We start from the raw sequence: 26,452 nt of genomic DNA on the forward strand, positions 1-26,452 counted from the left end.
AGAAGCAACCCTACCGCACTACTTCTATGTTTTAAAAAGATGTTTTTTGGAAAATCCAGAACCTGCATGTTCTGATAGCATACGGATACAGAGACCTGGTATTTGTCCTTGACCCTTCTAAGGCAGGAGTGTCAAACACAAGGCCTGGAGGCCTGTATGCCCTACAAAGACACTAGTCTGGTCTCTTGGACAGCTTTGGAAAATGTGAAGGATGGCATAAATATTGGACTTAACTATATTTTCATGAGTTCTACAGCTTCCTCTACCATTAAAGTCCTCCCCCATGGTCATTTGACACCAAAGCAACATTTTCTGTCTGTAATTATAAAACTCTCTGTTTTATAATTACAGAACAATCTGAGCAATGAGCTTCCAGAACTTCTTCTGTAATTTTACACGTTTATTTATGTTTATAACTATTAAACCCAAAGTCATGCAAACAGATTTCTTTCATTTTCTATTCTGAAGAAAAACTGAGACGTACTGTTGAAATTGCACTTGTTCGTTTATAATTATATATCTCTGATATCTAATTGATCAAAATGATCAAAGTGGACCTTATGTGGAAGAAGGGTATGCCTCTCTCTTTACTAACCTGTGTAATCAATACTCTTCAGCTGTGAACAGCTGTGCAATCGATAATGCTACAACACACACAAACGCACGCACTCAAATTTATTTATATTTTTATACTGTTTTTTGTTAGAAATTCTCTTGTTTTATTTTTGTACTAAGAAAAAAGTTTTAATAAGATAATGAGACTGCTTACTCACACTGATTGGGACTCCACACTGGTTTGTACTTTTTGTATAATGACAATAAAGATTGTGATTCAGATTTTTCTGACGTGGCCCATGATGTATAATCAGTTTGAGAGACTGAAACTAGCCAATTAGAAAGCGATAACAGTAAAGGTGACTCAGCATTCGATCACTTTCTTCATTTTGATTTTCAAAGCCTTTGATGCATCTACGATGCCTCTCTAGTGAATTGCACCACTGATGGTTTACAACCACTAAAAAGAAGAAAATCAAGGGACTGAAATAGAAATAGTTTGGGAATAACTCAGATCTGTTTTAGCACCTTTCTATGGGGGTCTTAAAACCACTTTCGAGAGCCTGGTAAGCTTCCTTGGTAAAATCATCATAATGATGAGAAGCAACGCTCACCCAAACACTAAACCATAAATTCTGATAGCTCAGGGTTAGAGGCACTAAATGTATTTGCAACCCTCAAATTTCAGGACTGGGTATTTGTCCATGGTCTCTTAAAGAGGCTGGGAGGACACTGGCTGCACACACTTCAGATTTTAAAATGCTGGAAACTAGAATATGAGAGCAGAAAAAGGGGAGAAAAAGAAACCTAAATTAAAGCAATGACAGCCAGCGTGACTCATCCTCTCATTACTTTCTTCACTGCGATTTTCAAAACAGTATTCAGTCTCTGATGACATCATATGATGCATGTCTCACAAATCAAACTGCTGATGGTTTCCAACCACAAAAATCAAGAAAGTCAAGGGACCGGAACAACAAAGATTATGGGTTAATGTGTTCATGCTTAATCCCATGAGGTCTAAGTCACCATCTTTTCTAACCCTGACATGATTTTATTTATTTATGGTTCTTTTAAAATTGCTCTCCAAAGTCTTGGATATCAGGGGACACATAACCTTTTCTCTCTTTTTTTTGCTTCTCACCAACACTCAGGGTTAGGGATAGACTGCACTTTGATCTCGTTTTTAAACTCGGGTTTATTTAAGCCAGAACTTTTCAGAAGATTTTGAGGCTCAAAACTCGATTCATGTGTCCGGGAAACCTCCTTTAACCCTCTGGAGTCGTCATAATAATGAGACGCAACAGTAATCCTAACCCCTACCTCTGTGTTTTACAGAAAAATAAAAGAAAATAAAAAGAAGGACAATATTTTTACTACTATTGTACTGATAGCACAGGGTTAGGGTTACTGAAGGCTTGTAGCTGTATTTGCAACCCTCGACCGCGCACTTGTCCCTGATCCCTCAAGGAGTCTCGATGGACATCGGGCGCCGTCGTCACCTTGACTCAACAGTTCCTCCTCAGGGTGTCTGTCTCGCCTCTCTGTCACGGCACAGTGAGGCGAGGGAACTAAAAATAGCTTCAGGTTGTATCTGGGCAGCAGCTGGCCAGGACTGAATGCTCTTTAATATCAATGGTAATTGGTACAATGAAGAAAATAGTCTCTGGATGAGGCTCTGTAGCATGTACATTAACATTAGCTTTTGTTCTTCAGCTTAAAGGGAACAAAGCAAGAGCAAAGGAGCAGGTTAGGGGAAAAAGAAAGATGCTAAGATGGTGAGGCGGTGAAAAATGACCTTCGGGGTGTGAGGGCCTTATTTGACTCCTGAAAATTAGGAGAAAGCTGTTAGTTTACAGCAAAATGTGTTTTAATGTGGCTTTTGGGTACCAAAACTAAAAACTGGCAGCATTTATTTGCATTTTTACCCCCTCCTCCCATTAGTCAAATAATCAAGTTGCAAGATGCAGTAATGACCAACATGCACGACTCTCTTTGTTCAACTAATTGGAAACGTCTGCAGGTCAGCGCTGCAGTAATTCCCTGCAATTTCCAGAGACATGTCAGGGACCTTCCGCGCCATTTGAATTAAAATGTGTGGCATTGTTCTGCAGCTCGCGGTCATGACACCTCAGAAGAAAAACAACACCATTATACTGTTCATTATTAAGGACCACGCAAGACAAAACAACAACAACAGCATCAACAGCACCGGGGCTGATGAAATTTCTCCACGGATATCAGACAGGCTGAGCGTGCCAAGACGGGTTTTGATTTTATTATTTCTTTTTTTCTTCCTTTCCTTTCCTTTTTTTTTTAACAACAGCACATAGTCTAGTTTTTGAGGAAGCCTATTACTGTCCTCCCACACACACCCATCAGTAGCAGGCGCACCACGACCTCAATAACCCTCCACACACATATAGAGGCTGGCAGAGTCCATTTAAGACTCTGTAAATGCACCAGAGCACTACTGCCATCAAGTGGCTGCTTTAGCACACAAACGCTGAGCACCAGTGCAGAAATACCTCAGTGTGAATGCTGCACACTTGCACAGATGAACTATGAAACATTAAAGTATTTAAATCAATCACAACACCCCTCATTTCAATAGAAAAATAGTCATATAGATTACACTGGAATCATGTGGCCTTTTACCTTTGGGGTACTTTTTACTGGAGTAGATTTCTGAATAAACGTTTCTACTTTTACTTACGTGAAACCTACTGCAATAAAAATTGCACTAATTTTAGCCACATTAAGGCATGCTCCTTAGAGGAATGTTTGGTTTTTCAGGTGATGTGGTCTTTCTGGCTTCATCAAAATGTAGATCATCTCTAACTCACTCAGGGCGTCAGGTCAGCAGCAGATGTTGAGGTGATGGTTTTCAGCCGGATTGAGTGTGGCGTATCCACTCTAGGTTGGGATTAGTTGCTTTCGCAAGACGAGGAGTTTTTGTATCGTTGGGTCTTGTTCATGAGCAAAGGGGAGGTGTAAGCTTTGATTTACTGGTGGAGTTATAGTGCTGTGCAAAAGTCTTGAGCCACCCCTCATTTCTTTATACTCTGACTTTCCTGTCATTGTTTTTTTTAAAGCGGCCTTGAGCAATGGCTCTCGAGACTTTCCGGTGGTCTTTTAAAGTTATTCTTTGGACATTGGCTGCTTTTCACTTATTTTCAGTCCAGTCCTTTTACCCGACCAGTTTCAGAGAAATGACTTGTTGATTGTTAAGCCGTTTAACACTGACCTATGAGTCATTTAAGTATTTTTTAAAAGGCTCCTAACTTAACAGACATTCACAATTTGACTCACTCTCCAGTTTGTGTCTTTAGAGAAATTTGGGGCTTATTCTCATATCTGGTTTTTGATTCAGTGCAGTTCATATACATTAAAAATACCCCAGAATATTTCAAATTACTCAACACCAAACACACCTGTGAAAGAAAAGCAATATAAGGCTACTCATTTACACACTCATTTACATCAAGTTAATTAAAACTGGATGATTACTGTAATAAAGGAGTGATATTGGCCTTTTCCAAAAGTCCTTTAATTGACCGCACATCATTACAGTACATCGAATAGCTTCGTCTTTAAGGCTTTCCTACACATACGGCACAAAAACACTCAATACTGAAAACTATTTGGCATGAAAATAAAAGACAGGAAGCAGAGAGCGTGTCAGCTGTTGGCAGTGTAGTGTAGCACAGTAAAGGGGTCTTTGCTCAACATCGCATCATAAGAAGTTAGAATAATAATGATGATTAAGAAGAGGCACTTCTTCATCACAGCTCCTTCAGTGAGCTCTGACGAGAATTAACACTCAGCAGTTCCTCCCACGAGACTTCAACAATCTGATTTGTCAAGGAGCAACAAAGGTAGAGGATGTAACGTCTTTATGTGGACCAAATCTGCTTTTCCTACATTTTTGCATCCATCTTCTGTTCCAGTGGCCAAAACCCACGTTAAACATGGACAAAACGTATGTACAAGCAACCCTTTTGAGCCGCAAACTCCAAACGCCATCTTATCAGTTCTTTTGCTCTTTATGATATCAGTAAGAGCAGACGTCCTTACATATTGTCATCCCTACTGGGGATACACTAGGTTTGAGTGTGGGATGCTGCAATGCCTTCAAATCACATCAGGAGTGTTTTAGAAATGTAATCTTCTGGGTCTTTTATTTTGAAACTTTATCTGATTTCTACGCCCGAGCATAGAGACACTTCTGAAACACGTCTGCTGGAATCAAAGCGCTTAAGTGAGTGCAGTGTATTCCCAGGCTGGTCAAAGGGATGAAGTGAGACCCATTTTAAGATAAATACGGATTATTTTGAACTGTGAATCATACAAAGCTACTCTAGTAGAGTCCAAGAATGAAAATATTCTTCCCATTTCCAGCTCTGTCCATTTTTAAGGTACCCACAACCTGAAACGGCACTGAAAAAAATTAATTAAATGTATTTAAGGAATTTGAAAAATACAGTTTTAAGTATTACAGCGATTCCCAACAGACAGACCACAGATGTAACCAAATTATTGTAAGCTTATGTAAAAAATACATTAACAACCAACAGTACTTGTTTTTGTAATAAACAGTTTTTCAGATAGTTCTTCTAACCACATTATAGCTATATCAGTGTCAACTGTCATATGAGGGGCAAACTAATTTACCATCCCCCTGAACGTGACGGAGCTCGTTCTGGTTTTCTTTTATGTCTCGGTTATTCGCTTTATTCCCGCGACATTTGAGACATGAAATATGGAGATTGTGTTAACACCACACATGATAATCTTGCGAATAATACGGTGCCATTAACTACCTGAACTGTAATTATATTTCATGTGGTTGCCTTTGCATTAACCTGAATCATTCTCATTGTACAGTTATGGTTACAGACTGTCTACACTCATTTTATGCTTGAATGAATTAAACCCAATTTTAATAAGCACCAGTTTATTATTTGCATGTCAGAATCAGAGAAGTTCTCACAGGAGAAATCATCTATATCTTCAAGAAATTTCACAAATTAATTTTTACTCACGCACTGTGAAGGTGTGCCGTCACAGGCTGTGCGTATTATTATTATTTCAAATTTTTATCACCAAAGTATTAGAAAATCAGTAAAAATCTAATTTATTTATTCTCTTTAATAAACTTTTTATTTTTACTGCAACTAGATTTGCCTGATTTTTATGCACTTTTTCACCAATATATTTGCAGTATTTGCAATTTGATTCATTATTTTATGCAACTGTTTTATTTCGGTTTCCTTTTTTTGTGCAACAGTGGAAACGTAGGGGAAGAACACAAAAAAAAAAAGACAAAACTTTGGTGAAAGTGTGCACATGTAATGTATAATTTACTGTTTGTTATTCACCTCTAAATTTACATTGTTGTGCCTCATCATGACTCTACAAAGAAAAGGAGAAAGGAGAGGTCATTTCTATGAGGAGGGAAGAGAAAGGTGACATTTTTTTTAAATTACAGAAATCTTTGGGGATCGTAGAAAGAGCTCCAGAACAACAGACATTAGTTAACTTTTAGAGAAACATTAAAATGATACATTAACTTAAATGGGTTAAACTTCCCCAAGAAAAAAATAAACACTGATTTTTAGAAAAGCAGGCCCTCAGTAGAAAAGATAGCCTCCGTTTTATGTGCATTAAAAAAAAATGTTTCTGATTTCATTTGTATACTAAGTAATCACAGGTTGAATTTAAACTTGTTGTAAAGCTTTTCTGTTTGCTGTATTTCTCATTTAGTATGTGGTAGTTTTCACGGTTAGTTACTTATGCTGCTGCTTCAAATTAAAAGCACTCAGCCAGACACAACTGAGAGGCTTTTATTGTGAATTTAGCTCCACACATTCGAAGCGTGGCCATGAAAATGATCTACGGCACATTCAGATTGAGAACTCTTGTATTACAGTAGAATTAACAAAACAAAACAAAAAAAAAAATCCCTGCCACAAGTTAAAATCCCATGAAGTCATTTGTGCTGTCGTCCAGTCAAAGCTGCACGTTGTATCATTACTTCTTTTAAAAACACTTCAACAGTTTTCTTCCCATTTTAAACGTAAATTAAGTTAAATAACATATCAAGAGGCACATTTACAAATGAAGGAATTTCCTTCACAGTCCACTGGAAGGTGTTGCAGTGCGCAGAGATCAGTTTCAAACCTGCTGCAAAAACCATCCATTAATGAAGTTTAGAAACCACTCCACCTCTAGAATTAAACCATTCCCAGCTTGCTTCCAGTATTCAAGGATAATCCCCCATTTCACAATCATATGTACACACTACACTAGCTTTTAGAATAATCTGGACACAGTGTTTATAAACTGCAGAGGAATCACTTCACCACACAATAGGATTTTAACACTGAACTAGAGGACAGATGAACTTGTTTAGACAGGTCACTTTGCAGTAATGAAACACACTGGGGTTAAAGCCCTCTGTGTGTGCATTCAATAGTTTTTAAATGAACACTCAATGTGGGTTTTCTTCTGTGAAGACCGTATTGTCTTTGGGCGCTCCTCCGTCTGACGCAGGGTGCGTTTGGTCTTTGTCAGAGTCTGTGTGTGAGGTGTGGGCGGTGTCTGCTTGCGTGGGAGTTTCTGTGGTGGATTTCGGCGGGTGTGCGCCGTCATCGCTCGAGTTTCTGTGCGAAGTTGCCACCGCCTCGTACTCAGCCACCGCCCGCTCATTATGCACCTAGCAACATGAGAAACAAAAACATTGAGGGCGGCTGGCAAGAAGCCAGTTGAACATGTGGCACAATTGCCGAACAACAGTTTAGGTTACATCTGCTAGATCATGTCTAACTGCTTCCAACAAAATGCTAGCAGGAAAAACCTGCCTGAGCTGTTACTAGCCAACAAAGACATGGATACAAGGGTGCTAATGCTAACACTAGCTGTTTACATAACATGTTAACTATGACAAGTATTTAAGAATTGGGTAACCTTCCCTGAACTTCCTCTGCTACTCTGACTGCCTCCAGGTCATCTTCAGACCTCAGCTCTCTCGTCCTGGCTCTGTTCCAGGCGCTCTAAGGAGCCTGCACGGTTCAGGCTGGACGGCAACATCGGTGCAGTCTGAATGTGTTTGTCGGTGGTTAATGAATAAAAAGATTTCCCACACTGTTAGTGAGGCTGCACGACTGCAACGACACCTCTGTGCTTGAATTTTAAAGATTTGAACCAAATTTCAACCTCGATGAGTTTCTCGAGTGATGTTAAAACTATTATATAGAACATGTCATTATTGATGTTGTTTCTACATTTTAGAGCCATAAGCAATGCTCAGTGTGTTCAAATATGACTACATTAGACATTTATTCTGACCCAGGAGGAAAAAAACTAGAAGATGGGTCTGGTACCAAAATGTAGGTAAAAATGAGACCCTTCAGATGCTAAAGACCCTTTAAAGTTCACCCGAAACTTTAAAGGGTCTTTTTGATATTTTCTCTGTTAAATCATTGGAAAACAGATCGAACCTCCAGGATACCAGTTCTGGTTCCTGTTCCTCTGCTGGACACACATTAGAATGTTGTCATTTAACTACAGATGATGCTTTTCCATGAGATCAGATTTTTGGCTGTGGATGTAAAATTGATTTGGCTTCAGTTTTTAAAAAGGGCATAAATGTTTTTTTAAATAAGTAAATCTCATTTACTTGAATGTATTACAAATTGTGCATCTGTATGTATATTGAAGGCCTGTAATCACCAAATAGTCATAGTATACGTAACTTCATTAAATAGCCTGAAGTTATTGTACAAAAACGACAAAAGTGGCTCCTAGATGTGAGCTTGTGTTTACTCCCAGAGCTTACTGCAGTGTTTTACAGTTTCATAACTCCAGTATTGCAAACAGACTCTCACTCCCACACTATTTAACTTGTAAAAAAGACATTGACTTGTAACTAAAAATGCTAGCCCTTCGTCATAAGAAGCAGCTGCGATCACACAGCCACTGAATACTGCACACAGGTTTAATGTAACTTAAATTTATCAAGGACAGATTAAGAAAATTTAATGAAATGCTGTCATATGATAGTAAATATTGTGGAAAAATGATTAGAAGTAGGAGCTTTAAATCTCCCTAAAAGCCGGTGAGGATACGAAAATGAAGAAATTTAACTGCATTAAAAAAAAAGGATCAAAATATTAAACAAAGCTAGCTTTTCATTATAAAGTAAATATATGTCCACCATATGTTTCCATTATTTTTAACATCATTGGTGTTTGTTTTCGCAGATGTGGGTGTTTTTTTTTTTGCAGTTTTACAGATTTTTTTTTTGTTTATATCTGTTTGTAAAAATATTTTAACTGTTAAAATTGAATTTAGTGATACAAAAGCTGTTATAATTTTCATCCTACATTTGAAAATTGTAGGATGAAAGCAGCTTTAATGAAAATCTTGTGTTTTATCCCCTTATAGGGGATTTACTGCTCAGCATGGCTTTTATTTTTTTTATTATTTTACTGTGTTTAAACTAAACTCAGAGCAAAGTGCAGCTACGAGTCATATTTAATCTTCAGATCAAATTGATTAAATAAGACTCTGACAAAATCTGATTTATTTGCTTGCACGGCTGCTACATTATGGAAAAAAAAAAAAAAAAAAGAAGATATGCTCATTTTTCCCATAGCAAACATTACATCATTTTATCTGCAATTGTAATTATTAACTTAAACATTACACAGTTATTGTGGTGTAATCGCAACAAGGAAATGGGATACATTTAATTCTGTTTCCCCCCCTCTTTTGGATAGTATAATTCTTCATAAAAACTGTATGCATGGTGATTTGTTTTTATAACTCATCTATCTGGATACTAAAGTTAGAGACAGCACATCCAAGTAGTTTATGCTGTGGTTTTGGTGAGTTATATTCCAATTAGTCTGTCACTTAGCACAATTAACAGGTTGTGTGATGCACCCATATAGTCTATGGTAATAAAAGCTTGTTAGCATTAGTTGAGAACGCAGTGTTTCACTGTTTGGCCAAGATGCCAACATTGAGTCCCAAAACAAACAGGTGATATTTAGGTTATTTTTTTCATTATTTTTATTTGAAAGGGACTGTGTACAATACTAACATAAATGTTATTTGAGCTACTGTACTAGAGTTAGCTTAAAGCTCATTTGCATCTGCGATACTTTGGCAGGTCACATTTTTACCTACTTTTATGGTCACACAATAAAAAGTCTAAATTGCTAAAACAGTATGTGAGTGAAAATGCACCAACGTTAAGAAAATAAGCATGCGATTTTTATAACACATTATTTTATGCATATCATCTTCTTTTCTCAGCAAAGAAAATGATATAAGTATTTTTTAACTATGAAAATTATTAAATGCGTTTTGGCCAGAAAGTCTATAACAGTTGTGTTTTAAAGATATATTATATTTAAAAACAGAATATATTGTTTTGGGAAATTCTGCAGACACCAGTAGTGCCATCAAAGCAACAAAAGACTGAAGTAGCTGCTTTACCGAGCACAGATTATCTAAATACCTCATCAGTCAGGGGTAAAGCTCAGATCAGCTCCCGGCCACAAAAGCAGACCTCAGGCCCCACCCCCAGAGGGTGGGGTTGGAGGTGACATCACCGGGGAGAAACCCATACATGTAAGCGCATCACATGATGTCAAGAGTCAGGTGTGGGCGGTTCACAGACACACAAAGACGTACATGCATGTACACGCCCACACATACACAGGTATGCCTGAGTCACTGTTATCACCCCATGCATGAGAAAACACACACAGAAAATCCTGAACTACACCCCCACCTCACAGACGCACACACACAGTAGTTTTCCATCAACCTTTGCACGCAACACCATCTCACCTTTCTTCAGTGTGTGTGGGCAGCCAGTCAGGAGGAAGTGTCAGATTAATGAGTTAAAGCATGAAGAAGAGACATTTCAGACACAACAGATGGAAACAGTGAGTTACTATTACACAACGCCTCGTAATACAGCAGCTACAGCGGCATGTGGCTATTAAAAAAAATTACACACCGTGTAAAATGTCCACAAATCAAAAGCCTGCCCTGATTTAAATCGTGCTGATGTCTATAACTGACAGAGCTCACTTCTAACCGTTTTCTTATTTTTATACTTGTCGATCAGTCTGATTTGTTTTTACTCCTGTTTGGATCGCCAGTAAATTCCTCATCAGGAATATCCTCTTTTAACCAGACAGGCTGGCTGCTATTTTTAGATCTCTTCCTGAAAGTCACAGTCTGACCACTTACACACTACAAAAAGCAACTCGTGCCTCGGGCTGACCCGGATTGCATCTAATAATGAATGCCAGGTCTCGGGCAGTTTTCAGCTTAAAAGTCATCAGTTTAGAAGCATTAACGCTGGTGTTTGGCTATGTTGAGTTAAGGACTTTGTTCAGTTCTCACAAAAACAACAGGGTATAGCAGATGGTGATGATAAATCATGCAGATAAGATGCTGTAGGTTTGAAAATGTGCTAGAACAGGAGCAAAGATCACCCGTGAGGGGAAGAAACATGAAAAAAAAACAAAACATGAATAAATAAAACAATCAGCACAAGAAGCTCTGACAGGCTTCAGACTTTTGGGTTCTTGTGAGTTTTTAAACATGTAAACCGATATACAGAAAATATAGTTTTGAAATTTGCACTGTTAAAATTTTTTATACAAGTTAATTCTATAAGAATTCATAAACTCTGAGGAGACGAGCTGCAGAAGTCTGAAGAAAATCAGGGAACAGGACATAAAAGAAGTTGAAGCTAAGATAGTTTAATGTAGTTAAGAAAAGACTAAGCTCAATTAAAAAAATAATAATTAAAAGGTGTAGTTTTAGTTTTGTATTTTCTTGACCCTCCAGGTCAATGTGAAAATTAATAATAAGCACTGCTGAAAAACTGCTGGATTATACTTTCTTTGTTTTATTTGACAGCCAGTTGCTGGTTTCATACAGACACCCATGTCCAACTGTTAGGTTACTTCAGTTAAACTACTTTGAATATGCCTGCTGTAGGCTCAGATGCACTTTAACAGGCTGATTTGGATGATAATGACAATCCTTTTGGTTTCATTCTTGAGGATCAAACCATTTGAGATCGATCCTAAAATTGAAACCCAATTTTTCTGCTCAGATTTCTTTTGGACTTTTTAACCTGTGTTTAGCTGTTAAAAACACTTTCAGTCGAAAATAAGTTTGCTTAAACATTTCATCACAACATTTAAAGTCAATGTCATGAAGCTTGGATAACTTTCATTAGTGGACTATAGGGCACATTTGAAAAGCACAGATGCAGAATTTAAACTATATTAAAGCTATTAACACCCCTAATAGCAGCATTCATATTAGCAGACCTGCATGAGTGTACGATATTAAACATGCAGAGTGTTGCCTCTATAATGCATTTGTGTAACTCGCAGCATTAATGTTCACACATTAAAGCCTCCTCTTAGACAAAGACTGGCTTCTCTGTGCTGCCTCCAAACTCCAATCAAGAGTCGACTTATTTTTGATCTTGAACTGCTTGTATATCCCACCATTAGTTGGAAGGAACGTAATATGGAACAAACCATCAGCCCAAAATAAACTTGGGAATGGCTCTAAGCTAAAGAACAGCAGTAACAGCAGCTTAAGTAGCCCAGATTACTGGTTGTTCAACATATTTTGAGAAAGCTGCTGGTGATAATGCATAGCTACAACACAGATGATTGTCTGTAAAGCTCTGCGTAGGACAACCACGCAGGTCGCTCCCAATGCCGACTGCCACTGCACTGAACACAGGTCTCGCTCACCTCCTGCCCCGTGTACCAGGTTTGCCTCCCTGTGACTTTAGTTCCAGTTTTGGGAAATGCACAAAGTTGAAGGATCAGTGTTCTGATGCAGTGGAGGACATCCAGCTCACATTACAGAGCCACAAGTACACACGGACGTAACAGGCCCTTCTGTAAAAAGCAGCTACACTGAAAACAGTCTGAGAACTCAAGTCTGATCTGATTAGAGATCAGCTGAAGATAAAATCAGGTGAGGCTTTTGATATTCAGGTATCTGCTCTCAGAACTTTCTGATCACCCCTCGTGTACACACTAATACATTTATCATGTTTGATTCAGCGCACAATGACTTCACTCTTACTTTGAAAGTCCGGGTCAACCAGGTCAGGTTGCTGCTGTGGCATAGAGTTGTCTCAGGTTTTATTCCCTGCTTATTCTAACTGAAACTCCACCTTCTGGGATGTGTGGGGCTGACCTCCAGCTTGACAGAACAAGGACTAGCATCACCAGCTGCACTGGAGATGGAGTACGTCCATGAAATGAAGACTACAGCAGCAGCTGATTGGTGCTCCACTATTTATTATCACTAATTAAAAACGGTATCATTTACTAACTAATTTAACAAAGTGTTTAACATCTACACGCAGATCCTGCCTCACCATCGCAACAAAAATGATCCAATTCTCTGGGAAACACATATTTGTTATATGGATGTCAAATTCTCAACTATGCAATCACTGATTTTAGTTTTTCTTTAATGTGGAAATCTAAACGCTTCAGCTCACCTCACTGCTGACAGAGCTGTCGCTACATTTAGCCACTTTTCCGACCCTTTTTGCTTCGTCTTTCCTAAAAAGACTGAGCTAAAAGTCTATACACTCTCTGAAGCCTCTATACTGAGGCTTCAGAAAGTGACAGACGTGCTGCGGCTTTTAGATTCTGTCAGTATAAAGTACCTTGAGGCCCCCGATACTGCGATATGGCGCTCTACAAATAAAACTGTATTAAATTGACTGCAGAAGACAGAAAACTATTCAGGAGAGTCCCAGTTTAATATTCCCACAACTTGAACCAAACATAACATTACTGTAAGTCTTCCGAAATGACCAGTTCTCACATTTTTATCTCCTAAATCAGATTTTTGCTTTTCTTTTCATGTGCTCATGACTAAAACTCTGCTTGGCTACTGTCTGTTCACCTGCAGTGGGTGAGGGTCTCGAGTGCTGTTCTTTGCCAGGCTGATCATCTCTTTGATCTGGACAAAGGCGAAGGCAATGGTGACCCAGGGGGCACCGGAAAGCATCCAAGCCGGCCTGTTCGGGTCCTCCTGATCCTCCTGATGTTTAGTCTTCCTTACTGGCAACAAGGGAGCCTGTCGCACTGGGGCCGGGCTGCCGTCGGGTGCGTGACTCTGCACCAGGTCGATGGTGGCGATCGGGACTGGACTGGAGGGCACAGGGATGTTCTCTGCTAGCATTTTGTCCTCTGGAAGAAGGTGCAGAGGGAAGAAACACAAAACGACGGGCACAAAAATATAGATTTTAAGGATCTGAATGTGTATCATGTCACAGCAAAAGCATCAGTTAAAACAGTTTGTTCTGCTAATCTAGAGCAGGGTATTCCAGACATACTTTTCCAGTTTTTCCTCCACTCTCCAGAGCTCATGACCACCGGTGAGGGTTAGAATGTAGACCTACTGGTAAATCAGGAACTTTCCTCTCGATCAAAGCCCTCTCATTACCACATTATCTGTAAAACTGCACCAATCCACGTCACTCATGAACATCCTGACACACTTAGACCCAACCCCAAGGGACAAACCCAGCAAAAGCAGTGGAAACATGACCAGCCGTGATTCAACATCCGGCTCAAAATATCAACAGGAAGCACAGCTTTTGTTTACTGCGGATCACATAGTTTCAGCTTTAATTTTTAAGCTGCTCCTTTATCCACAAGGGGCTAAGGTCAAGGCATTAGTGTTTCCTCCTGGGATCAAACCAGGAATCTTTCACTTGTTAGGCAAATCTGTACACCTCAACACTATGGAGCTACTTTTCATCAATTTCCTTTTAGAAGGTGATTATTATGCTGTGTTCTTACACTTCTTATTAGACAAGATTAGTTAATGCTTTAGTTTTCTAAATATTGCAGACACTATAAACCTGCAATCTACTTAGTGACATACAAAACAAGCCTAATGTGCATATCTGCGATCTTGTTTATTTGTATGCATTTTTCCCACCTTTGCCTTCAGTGTCTCCGGTCAGACACTGGATGAAGGAGAAGATGAGGAGGATGACGAGGGAGGCCATGCCGATTCCTCTGAACGTATCTGCAGCACCTGCAGAGTAAACAGAGAAACCATTAGCAAGGCGAACTCATATATTTCCTGTGTTTCCTACCCTAAAGCAGCTCAAATAAACAACTTACACTACACCGGTACTGCATTTAAACATTAGCCAGTGTGCTGCAAGGCAATTTCCGCCTCACGTGCTCGTTTCATACCAAAATAATTGACGAATACTCCTCCGACCATGGCTCCGCAGCCGCGACCCAGCCCGAGGTGCAGGCCCTGCAGAATTCCCTGTGCCGACGTCCTGAGAGCCGACGGGACCGCGGCGCTCAGGAAGGAGATACAAGCTGCCCAAACTGAGGCATGGGTCACACCTGGAGGACAAACAGGGACATACAAAGGGTCACAGCTGAATCTGGATCTAAATAAACTCAAGCATCCTGATGTAATCAATTAACTCCAACATCTCAGCTTTAGAGTCATTACATCAGCAGCATGTGTTGAACAAATACAGGCAGAGCCTCTGAAATTATTATGTTTTTTAACAATTGGCCAGATTTTCAACTTAAAAACACTTTCAGTCGAAAATAAGTTTGCTTAAACATTTCATCACAACATTTAAAGTCAATGTCATGAAGCTTGGATAACTTTCATTAGTGGACTATAGGGCACATTTGAAAAGCACAGATGCAGAATTTAAACTATATTAAAGCTATTAACACCCCTAATAGCAGCATTCATATTAGCAGACCTGCATGAGTGTATGATATTAAACATGCAGAGTGTTGCCTCTATAATGCATTTGTGTACCTCGCAGCATTAATGTCCACACATTAAAGCCTCCTCTTAGACAAAGATTGGCTCTCTGTGCTGCCTCCAAACTCCAATCAAGAGTCAATAACCTGCAGATATTGACTGCTGCATTCTTTCTTATTTATTTTTCTATTGTTATCTATTATCTAAATCTATTTCTAATTCACCTTTTTCTTCCTGGCACTTGAGTAAGTGAATTGCTCTACTGTGGAATTAAAAAAAGTCTATGAAAATTTGGCTTTTCATGCATTGCAAGATCAAATATCACAAGTTAAATTATTTGTCCTTACTTCTCCACTGCCAAGTGTCAACCATTTGTGGACTCTGGAGAATAAATAAATGCTGACATATATGTTTAATTAACCTGCAGTGACAGTTTTATTTCTTCACCTCAGCTTCCTCTCTGCAGACCAGCTAATCGCATCGAGGTAAAAAGCAGGCTGCCTCAGCCCTCCCTGTTTTTACACCACATGTGTTGCAAATGCTAAATATACTTTTAGACTTTTTGAAATTGTGTCATACTCAGCGTAACGCTGGACCAACAGGTGGAGCACTCAGAACTGAAGCCCCGATGCAGCTTTCACGTGTTTATTCTGCGAGGCAGAGGTGTTTTCTCAGGGCGGATGTCTCATGCAAACCAGTGAGCCACAGAGAGCAGCTGTTCACTGCTCAAGTCTTCACTGTAGTTTTATTGTATACACTGCATTTCTCACCTTACTTTGCATTGCTTAAATAAAGTCAAAGATAAATTAGAAATACAGTGTTAATAATCTGGGATGCCAATTCATATGGTGTGATGGGAATATAAATATAAAAAAAATATCAAATTAATATATAATAAAAATATTATATATATTCTAATCAATATTAAAACTATTAAAAACAGAAAATTAAAAAACATAAAAACACAAAATAAAAAATACAATTTAAATAATTATATTTACAAAAATACAAATAAAAAAATGGAAAAAAACTTAAATAAAAATACAAAATGTATATCTAGTAAAAAAAATGTTTTAAATGTATGCATAAATCCGTGTTGCTGCTAACTGTGGCTTTAGTTTCCACTAACTGTGAATCTGAAACTGAACTGACTGAGTGAAGACTGAAGACAGATTACTGCTAAGTGTTCTGTAAACCGCAGCAGCTCCCGAACAGGAAACAAACCGCTCATAAACAGGACCTATGACATAATATAATCAGTCTTTTCCTTTTTAAAACTGATCAGCCCTGTTTTGAGAAAGCTGCTGCTTGCACAGAAAAGCCAGCGTTCATTATCCGGGCTGAAAAAAGTGACACATGGTTTGCAAGTTTGCATTCGACTGATTTGTGACTCCGAGAAAGACGACTTTTTCTCTGTTATTTTCAAGTCCGGCAGCGCCCTGCACATGCTTTCTGACAACACCTCTGTTAATATCCTCTCTGTATGTTGCAATGCTGCTACAATAAAGGAAATAACACAGCGTAATACAGATCGTGCAGTTGAGAATCCGGGCCGTTTCCCTTCCCTTCAGTTTTTTCTCGTACTTTACAGCTTTCTGTCATCTGCTGCAGCCCTGACAGCCTTCTGCTAACCAGCGATACTGTAGGAAGAGAAACGCTGTCTGATAAGGCGCCATGCTGGACAAACAAAGCCATTTCCTGGCCTGCCCTGTCCTCTGGGTCCTGAAGTCCTAATACTCCCTGCAGACACAGACAGAGAAAGGGTTACCTTGAAGGATCTCCATGGGCAGGACGATCCAGGCGTTCTCCAGGTAGGAGATGTACAGGTAGCGAGCTGTGTTGCAGGCCAGCCCGATGTACAGCACTCTAAGGAAGGAAAGAGAAGAAGCATGAGACTTGTTGCAATGAATTACCAACTCAATCCTGAGCTGTTGTTTCTTTGCTTTAGTGATGTTTGGTAAGACTGATATGCATTTTTAAATCCTAATAACATCTTTCCAAGGACTGAAGAAATGTCTTCAACTGTTTCTATCCTGTAAGCATCCCGATTCTTAGTTTTACTGCAAGTATGACCATTAGGATGAACTGGTTGTGATAAGGCCACACCTTCAGTCAGTATAATCGTTCATCATTTGAATCTTTGTTTAAGCTTTGTTCTTTTTTTTCCACGTCAGCAAAGACAACAAATTCATCCTGTAACTAAAAACGAGCAACAGTTCGTCTGGATCTGCTTGCCTTTCTTCTTAAACCCAAACCTGCTGCAGTTTGGGTATCAGACAAAAATAATTTGTCCTATTTAACTGTTTCTTTATTGCAATAAATATTGAAGTTATGACCCAATGGTACAGAGCATAAATGCTGAAAAACTGACAAACACTCAAGCTGGTAAAAAGTCTTTAAAGTCAGCTGACTGAATTATCCTGGTGGTTTTTTGTTGCTACAAAAACAGGAAAAAGTATTTTCGTTATACGAGCCTGTATTTAACTGTTCGCCTCATTAATCTTTCTGTTCTTCTTCTGTGGTGCTGTTCGTACCCATCAAGGAGGCTTTGTGCTGCTATTTCGAGAACAATACAGCACAACACGCACCGAGTTCATCGCGCTCATCACCGGGATTATTTTAATGTTTGCTCATCAGCTGAAGCGTTACTGAACACACAGACACACTCTGTTCTCTGGGTGTGTGAACACTGAGCTCGACAAGCTCTCTCGCTGAAAACAACGTTACAGGGAAAGGTCGTGTTGTCAGCATTTCCCAAAGATAATAACAACGAATGAGAGCTGTTAGGCCTCAGCCACACAGGCCTAGAGATTGGACCGTCATTCCTGGCAACCTCTGGCTGATGGGGAAAAATGTGTATCCCCAAACTGGTTGGCCGCCTTTATTATGAAACTAGTTATAAAGTTTGCATGTTCTCCCCCGTGTCTGCGTGGGTTCTCTCCGGGTACTCCGGCTTCCTCCCACCGTCCAAAGACATGCAGCTTGTGGGGATAGGTTAATTGGTTAATCCAAATTGCCCATAGGTGTGAATGTGCGAGTGAATGTGAGTGCAAATGGTTGTCTGTCCCTGTGTGTTGGCCCTGCGACAGACTGGCGACCTGTCCAGGGTGTATCCCGCCTCTCGCCCTATGACAGCTGGGATAGGCTCCAGCGCCCCCCGCAACCCTGAAAAGGATAAGCGGACGCGAATGGATGGATGGATAGTTATAAAGAGCGCGCTGCACCAAAAATCTTGTTTCGATTGCTTTGGTTACGTGGATGACACCAAATAGTCTGCATTTCAAAAACATTTCAAAGGGGCACAACTCCTTGTATGGGTCGCTTCATACTTTTCACAGCTTCACGACCGCTTAGAGAGTAGTTGGCAAGTTTTTGCAGACAAGTCGGCATCTTCCATGCAAACCACAGGCAACCACAGTAAAGCAATTACAAAGAGGTTTTTGTTGCAGCACCCTCTTTGCGCCCAATATCGGCATTTCCTTCTCTCTCCCTCTCCCTCTCATATTCTAAAGAGTATTCAAATGAAGAAGTATGAATTAAGTTGTGATGATGTTTCAGGCTGCCTTGTTGTCTGATAATGATCTAAACCTCCAAAATATTTCAAGTGTTACAACAAAGCACAGAACAGAAACTTTAAAAATAACAACATTAAATACATAAAGCTAATATATCTGATTTGGTGTGGTGGGAAACTGCGATAATCCTCACAAGAAAGTACATCTTTAGATTCTGGACATTGCGAGTTCAGTCCGTCCTCTAAGATGGACTCCATTAAGTGCTAAACTGAGCCCATCTGAGCAGTAGCAGATGGTCTCTCTGTGCTAACAGGTCGGTTTAAAAGGGTCAACACATTAAACCTTCAGCCCGAGGTCACTTATTGACGTGCTCTCATCGGTTAAAATGAAAGCAAGTGACCACCAGAGAGGAAGCTGCTGCTCAGACGTTGCAGTGAAGCAGGAAGTGTGCTTACTAGACAGAGTCACATCCTGAAAACACAGGAAGATGAAGGGCGTGTTTGCATGAGACTGAATATACACACACAGAGTCACTAATGCAGATTAAGAGGAGCCAGACAGCCTGTGGGCCTGTAAAGGCTGTAACTGTCTTCTGTGAAAAGGTGCTTTCAAAAACAGGTGAAATGTTCTCATTGCTTTATAATTTCTAAAGGTTTCAATGCATATGAACAGAAAGGAGCTACTGTTAATATATTTAACCAGTGTGCCTGGATTTTACACATAATGAAATAATGACACAGCAAGCTGCTTTTGATTGGCTAAAATGAAACATGGAAAATGGTATTAGGCTTCACAGCTTCAAGAAGCAAAGATGACTTCCAAAAACATTTCTGCTAATGCTTCTAGTCACTTAAAAATCTACCATCAGCTCTGAAAGTGAACTAAAAGTCCCCAGTGTGATCACAGAGAAAGTTAAGGTCTGTCACGTCAACGCAGCCGTATGGTGGCCAGGAGAAGTTCCCAAGGCGCCAATTCTGGAAAGTGCTTACAAGCGTGGACATCTGTCATAGGACTGTATGAAGGAGGAAGATGCTGATCTGAGGAATGAGTTGGATCAGAAAAATGACAAACCGACCCTCAAACAGCTGAAGCTCTCCCTCTCTATCAGCTTCCTACTCCTCGTCTCATGTTGATGTAAAAATTTGAAAACTATTGCTCTACAACATGTTACAACATTTAAAATCTGAGATAGCGAGCAGCTGGATGGTTTTTCATCCTATTGTTGCTTTTTTCCCTGTTTGTTGACATTTATGGTGATGATGTGCCCGATTTGTCTGTCCGAGGCACTGAAATCAAATAGCTTCTGATCTGTGTCCGTGTGAAAATCCCCACAGATGTCTTGCATAAGCACCTCTTCATAGTGAGCATTCCTGTTCAGTTTATTTATATTTTTGCTTCTACTTTAAAGTTAAATCAGTCTAAATATTCCCCAGTTTTAATCTTCTAACTCCCAGTGGAGTAACAAAGACATTACTACTTTCATGCCCTGTGTTTTGCTCATGTACTAACTTATATTATATGCTGTATTTATGTTATTCTAAATAAAGGAAAAGTGAAATGTGTGTAGTTTAAGATAATCAGCAGCCTTGAGGGGAATAGAAATACTCTGAAACATTATGAATAAAAATTTCGTTGCTAACTGGAGGTCTGGTAACCACAGTCACAGTCATGTCAGTTAGAGTCCCACTATTTTCACTTTTTGCCAGTGAACAGCTGAGTAAATTCTTCTCTTTTGAGGCCTCTAAAAGTAAAACAGAAAGTACTCCACGTCTGACACCAGAGAAACGGTGCTCATCATTCATTATTCAGTTACATTATAGACCTTGTCTAGCTTCTACGACTGCCTCATTTTGTCTGAGTAATTGCTGCATGCTCCCAACTATCAGTGGCTTCGTACAAGGCTTTTGATTAATGCGAGGAACAGAAATATCAGCATGCCCAGCAGGTGTATTTATTAAGTACTTCAGCTAAATTTGCTCCATCTTCACCTCGCGTAGACTTGAGAGCTCTTTGAAAGTCAACAGCATAGATGGATCTGTGAAATCTAACCCCTTGTTCTCAGATGTCGAAGCTACCCGAAGGGTCCGACCCTGAATCCAATGGCCGCATTGTCCCAAAGAGGAGCGCTCACTTGTCACAGCTCTGACACCAAACACAGCGAGGCGATGACTGAACTGTTTGGACCCACCATTAATGCTATGAATGCACAGTTTAAACGGTTGATCAAGAGTTTTTGCTTTTAAAAAGTCTTTAAAGAAAGCATGGAAGTTGTTTTTGGTCATTTATTTGAGAAGATGGATTTTTTTTTAAACAGCTTACAGATTTCTTTGATTTAATGGTGGAAGAGTTAGATCAGAGGCAGCTGAACACGAGGAAAAAGGAACTCATGCTCCAGCAATGGTAATACAGATGAACTGGCTCTTTAAATAGCCCAGAAGGAGAGATAGTACTGTGTATCTAAGGGGGAACATCACCTATGTGAAACCTAACAGCATGATAATAAATAATTAGTAAATAATTCATTACTTCATTAGTTAATTACCAGATGTTTCTGTCTTGGTTCCCATGATTATCAAAAACAAAAATATTTGGGACAAAAAAAAGTCAGAAAAAAGTTCAAAGTAAACGTGATCTCCAAGCAGCCTTAACCTCCTCAGACCTGGCGGCCACATATGTGGACATCACATTTTGGGTTGTGTAGACCAAAATACGAAATTTTGCTCTACAATAATAATAATAATAATAATAATAATAATAATAATAATAATAATAATAATGGATTGGATTTATATAGCGCTTTTCAAGGCACCCAAAGCGCTTTACAATACCACTATTCATTCACTCTCACATTCATACACTGGTGGAGGCAGCTACACTTGTAGCCACAGCTGCCCTGGGGCAGACTGACAGAAGCGAGGCTGCCATATCGCGCCATCGGCCCCTCTGGCCAACACCAGTAGCCGGTAGGGTAAAGTGTCTTGCCCAAGGACACAACGACTAGGACAGAGAGCCCAGGGATCGAACCCTCGACCTTCCGGTTACAGATGCGATTCCCAACCCCCTGAGCCACGGTCGCCCTACAAGGGCCTGATATCCACTTACGAGGACATTATACTGCCACTGTTCTATCAAAATTATAACGAATGTCTTCATATGTGGATCTCATTTATTTTAGGTTAAAAAAAAAAAAAAAAAAAAAAAAAAGATCTGCTAATTCTTTGTTTTTACATTCATCAGGTCCCAATCAGTCCAAATAGCAAAGAAAAATTAAAGCATGCAATGAATGAGTTTGGGTCTTAGAAGGTTAAGGAATATCAACACAGGAAGCAGCTAGCAGCAACATACAACAGAAAATGTCAATGACAACAAGCCACACAACCACTGACGACGCAAAGTGTGCGAAACCTTTTAAAATTTTTAAGCAAGCGACTAAAGAACAACCAATGAAAGTGAAGGATACACTGGCAGTGAGAGAGTGGTATTACGGTTAGCCAGGCAAGTGGAACCTGGGATGCTCTTTAGCGACCAACTACCAGCTACTAACTGATGTGTGATGAGAAAATCTCTGTATATGTAGGAGCAGCTTTGGTGCCTTGTAGTGTTTGTTCTTACCTGATGTGTCCCACGAGCTCGATGAACTTGTGGCTGGTGAAATACGCAGCGAGCTCTGAGATGTGGCTGAGGACGGAGCAGACCCCAAAGAGCGTGGTGGTCCCGCCCAGGTCCTCCAAGTGCCAGTACAGGAAGCTGAAGACGAAGCCGTAGCCAAAGCCCATGAACCAGGCGACAAAGAGGACGGAGCTGTAGCGCACGCTGCACAACAGCTTGAGGAGGTCACTGTAGTGGAACTCCTGGGTGGTGTTGGGGTTGCTGGGGGTCTGCTCTGAAGTGACTGACTCCCTGTCAGTGTTCGCCGAGTCCTCCACCACCTCTGGAACTTCCTGCTGGTATTCACCGCCTTTCTCAAAGTAAAACTGAGTGGCCACAATCAACGCCACACCCATCAGAACACCAAAGACAATGAAGGCGAGCTGGTAGTTGTGAAGGCGAAAATCGGGCACAGCGCAACCAGTGCCTTCGATCGCCACGGTGATATGAGTGTGGTCAATCCAGATGCCCACCAGCAGCATTGCCAGACCCCAACCCAGAGAGCCCCACATCCTCTGCAGGCCGTAGCGGTCGCGGGCTTTACCGAGATACTGCAGGGTCACCGTGTCCACGATGGTGACGGCGGGAGCGCTGAAGAACTCGCCCACGATGATGACAAGCAGGATGAGCAGGAAGATGGACTCCACCTGGTCCCTGTTGTAGATGATCTGGTACTTTTTCTCAGGTGCTGGAGCAGAACTGGTGATGGTCTGCAGAGTGGTGTTTGGTACGAGCTGGGTGGTGTTTAGTAAATTAAATGGAGAGTATGTTGTGGTTATGTTGGCATCCACACTACGTTCTAGCCTGTGGAGCACGTGGGAATGCTCCACATGCAGCTCCAGTACGTTTCGCCGACTTCTGGTGTGGTTGGTGGAGTTGCTTGGTTGTGTTGCATTATCCTGAGGCTGGACCGTTACCACGGGTGGAAGCGGCGTGGAGAGAGAAGCTCCCTTTTCCTCACATATCATTTCCGCAGGTTTGACAAACCCGATGCCGCAGTTGAACATTAACCAGCACAGAACGGAAAACAGCAGCACAACTTTTCCTTTCTTGAAACGGTCCGCCACTACACCCCAGAAGGGGGCGCTGCAAAATTCAATGAAGTAGCGGATGCCGACGAGTAGCCCGCTGCGGCTGGCTGACATGCCGAGCTGCTTGTAATACACGGCCAGCAGGGGGTGCAGCGAGCCGTAGGCGGCATAGAAAAAGAAATAGAAGACTTTGGAGATGAGGAGGTGGCTGTTGATGCGGAGGCACGTCCTCTCGCAGCAGTCCATGGAATTTGGCTGTGAGGCCGCCACTGCTGCCACCTGATCACGTGCCATGTCAGAGCCGGGTCCTGGTGGCGCTGTGACATCCTCTTGCTGGGCCATGGAGAGGGTGTTGAATGGCTCAGCGAGGACATACTTCCTCTTCTGCTCCTCCTCATCATCTGTCAGGATGGCAACCTTGTCGTCGGCTGGCATATCTGGAAGATAAGGAAATGAGGGTTAGAGCAACGCCAGAGTAACCAAATGAGGCTAAATTCATCTTGTAACTACTTCACTGTGAGACATCATTAGTAGTTTTCTGCTAAAATATAAGTTATACCAGAAATCTGCTAATAACACCCAGAAATAACCTGAAAGATTAAGAGAAATGTTTTAATATTAAATAATTTTTAAAACAGAAAAAGAACATTTGTGGATAACTTGTTTGACTACGAGAGAAAACAATAAAAAGAGCAAACCTTGATCACGACATGTCTTTGTATTTCTGTGAAAGGGCTGAGTTCTCTGGAGACTTTCCAAAAACAATACTTGTCTGACTGTGGCCAAAATCAAACAACCGGTATAAATAGATCTGCCTCTGGAGGAACATTTAGGCAGTTCTGAATACTGTAGACAAGCTGCTTTAAAAAAAAAACCCATCTATTCAGAGTAGCATTATGGAATATTAATTTAAGGATTACGGTTTAAACAGAGCTCCTAACCTGAACCTATGTTGGGTAATATAATCCAGATTATGGCTGCCCTCTGCCACCCCTGTACACCATCACCAGGTCCTCCTGTCTCGGGAAAGCCAGGACCATCAGAGGTAACCCCTGCACCCCACCCACCACCTGTTTGACCGGTTGCCCTTTGGTAGTCAATCAGGTCCCACACCTCCAGACTCACAAACAGCTTCTTCCCCTAAGACGTTCGGACTGTCAGCTAACACCGCACCCCATCCCTGCACACTCACCTCACCAGCCATGGTCTGAGTAGCCCTCATCATTCAGACCACTAACAAATGGACTCTATACTCAGACCAAGTCCTTCGCACTACTTCTATGCTCTTTGTTCTCTAACATGTAGTTATTTTTGATCTACACCTGGTGTCAAATACAACCAAATGGTTAAAAGCTATCAAGTAATCTGGTTCCAGATGGGACAAAAGTCTCACAGAATCTGAATTTGAAACTCTCCTGGATGTTTTCTTGATTACATAATCTATAGATTAAAAAGAGTCTAAATGCAGCAGGTGATGGTCTAGATCGAGTCTAATGTGGTCCACTAGCCAAAAGAAAAAAACTCTCTTTAATCATATGTTTTGTGTTACAGACATGTCAAACTGTTTTTCAAAACATTTATTGAAACGGTTTGGTAATGAATGATAATCCAGATTAGAACAGTACCAAGGTAGTGGTACATGGTCTAGACATGGTGTCATGAGGTCTACATGCTAGAAAAACTGTGAATCCAAGCATTCAGAGGTAGAATAAAAGGTTCAAATAGTCTCATTCTGTGTTTTAAATGGCCCTGACGGGTGCTAGGTAATATAATCCATACTAGAAGGGGCTAAATGTGTAGAGTATCGTTCAAATTGGTAAAAAGCAAAGAAATCATCATATTTCTGTGTCACAGTATTCACATATATTAAAACAATCTGTACACTCTCCCATGTCCAAATTAAATCAGTCTAAATGGACGAGTTCCTGGTACTATAATCCGACCTGTGTAACGTCAGTGTTTGTGGATGTACTTTGAAGGTGCTGATATTTTGTTTTTATACAAAGACGGCCAGGTTAGACTCCCTGACGGTCCCTAAGCCTTACTTTGAGATCCACTTGTGTATCGTGACAACAATAAAACTGAAAGCTGAGCAGCAGTCACCAATACAGATATTTCAGCAAACATACGACCTCTGGAGGTCCTCAGACCTCAGTTTGTAAGCCGTCCATCTATCAGTGATGGTCTCCGCGGAAGTGTCAGACATGTTAAACAAAACTACGGGTTATCTAAATTGTATAAAACAAACCAAAGTCGGAACGTTTAAGGGGTAATTTAAGGAAGTGCTAAGGAAGTGCTGGCGCTCATTTAAACCCGGTTAAACACAAAGGAAGTGTCTCCGAATGTCAGGACTTCTACCATGTAACCTAAATTAAACGTTTTAAACATGTATTTCACGAGACTCAATTTAAAATAAAGGACAAATTTAACGACAACGCAAACTAATGTTCTTACCTGCTCAGGTCACCGCTCCCATTAAACTATGACTGCGCAGTTTCTCTTCAATTTTCTCTCTTCTCCTGCGGACATTTTTCACAAAAAACGTTCAAACTACCGCTTTTATTTTCTGTAAAATATTTATAGTCTCCGACATAAGTTCATGTTTTAATTCGGGGGGAATTTCAGGTCTTTCTCGTCTCCGCCTGTCTTTGTATTGAGAACAACGGCAGCTCGTCAAACCGGAGCTTCCACCTGTCCAGAAAACAGAGACGCCGCGGTCAAGCCCGCCATTGGGACCTCTACGACAACAGGCCGAGACTTCCAAAATAAAGCTCATGCGTATGCGCTACCTTATTCTGTTTTATTAAATTGTGTTTATTTTTAAATTATTGAATAGTTTGGAGTAATTCCTCTCAGAAATATAAAATA

The 26,452-nt window shown here is 40.5% G+C and overlaps 2 protein-coding genes across 2 annotated transcripts in view; both read right to left on the reverse strand.

Annotated features, from left to right (window-relative positions):
- Positions 1–26,452, reverse strand: part of LOC309701330 (glutaminase kidney isoform, mitochondrial) — a 226,636-nt gene that overhangs the window by 107,325 nt on the left and 92,859 nt on the right. The window lies entirely within an intron of this gene.
- LOC309701178 (major facilitator superfamily domain-containing protein 6-like) lies at positions 4,084–26,330 on the reverse strand. The gene is made up of 7 exons (XM_082525231.1): positions 26,039–26,330; positions 22,518–24,021; positions 17,159–17,256; positions 14,847–15,008; positions 14,584–14,682; positions 13,540–13,826; positions 4,084–7,273 (listed from the first exon to the last, which is right to left on the reverse strand). Exons 2-7 carry the CDS (start codon positions 24,017–24,019, stop codon positions 7,049–7,051), a joined length of 2,373 nt encoding a protein of 790 aa, XP_082381357.1. The 5' UTR covers positions 24,020–24,021; positions 26,039–26,330; the 3' UTR covers positions 4,084–7,048.

This window comes from Aulonocara stuartgranti (genome assembly GCF_965226115.1).
Source record: "Aulonocara stuartgranti genome assembly, chromosome: 23".
Lineage (NCBI taxonomy): Eukaryota > Metazoa > Chordata > Actinopteri > Cichliformes > Cichlidae > Aulonocara > Aulonocara stuartgranti.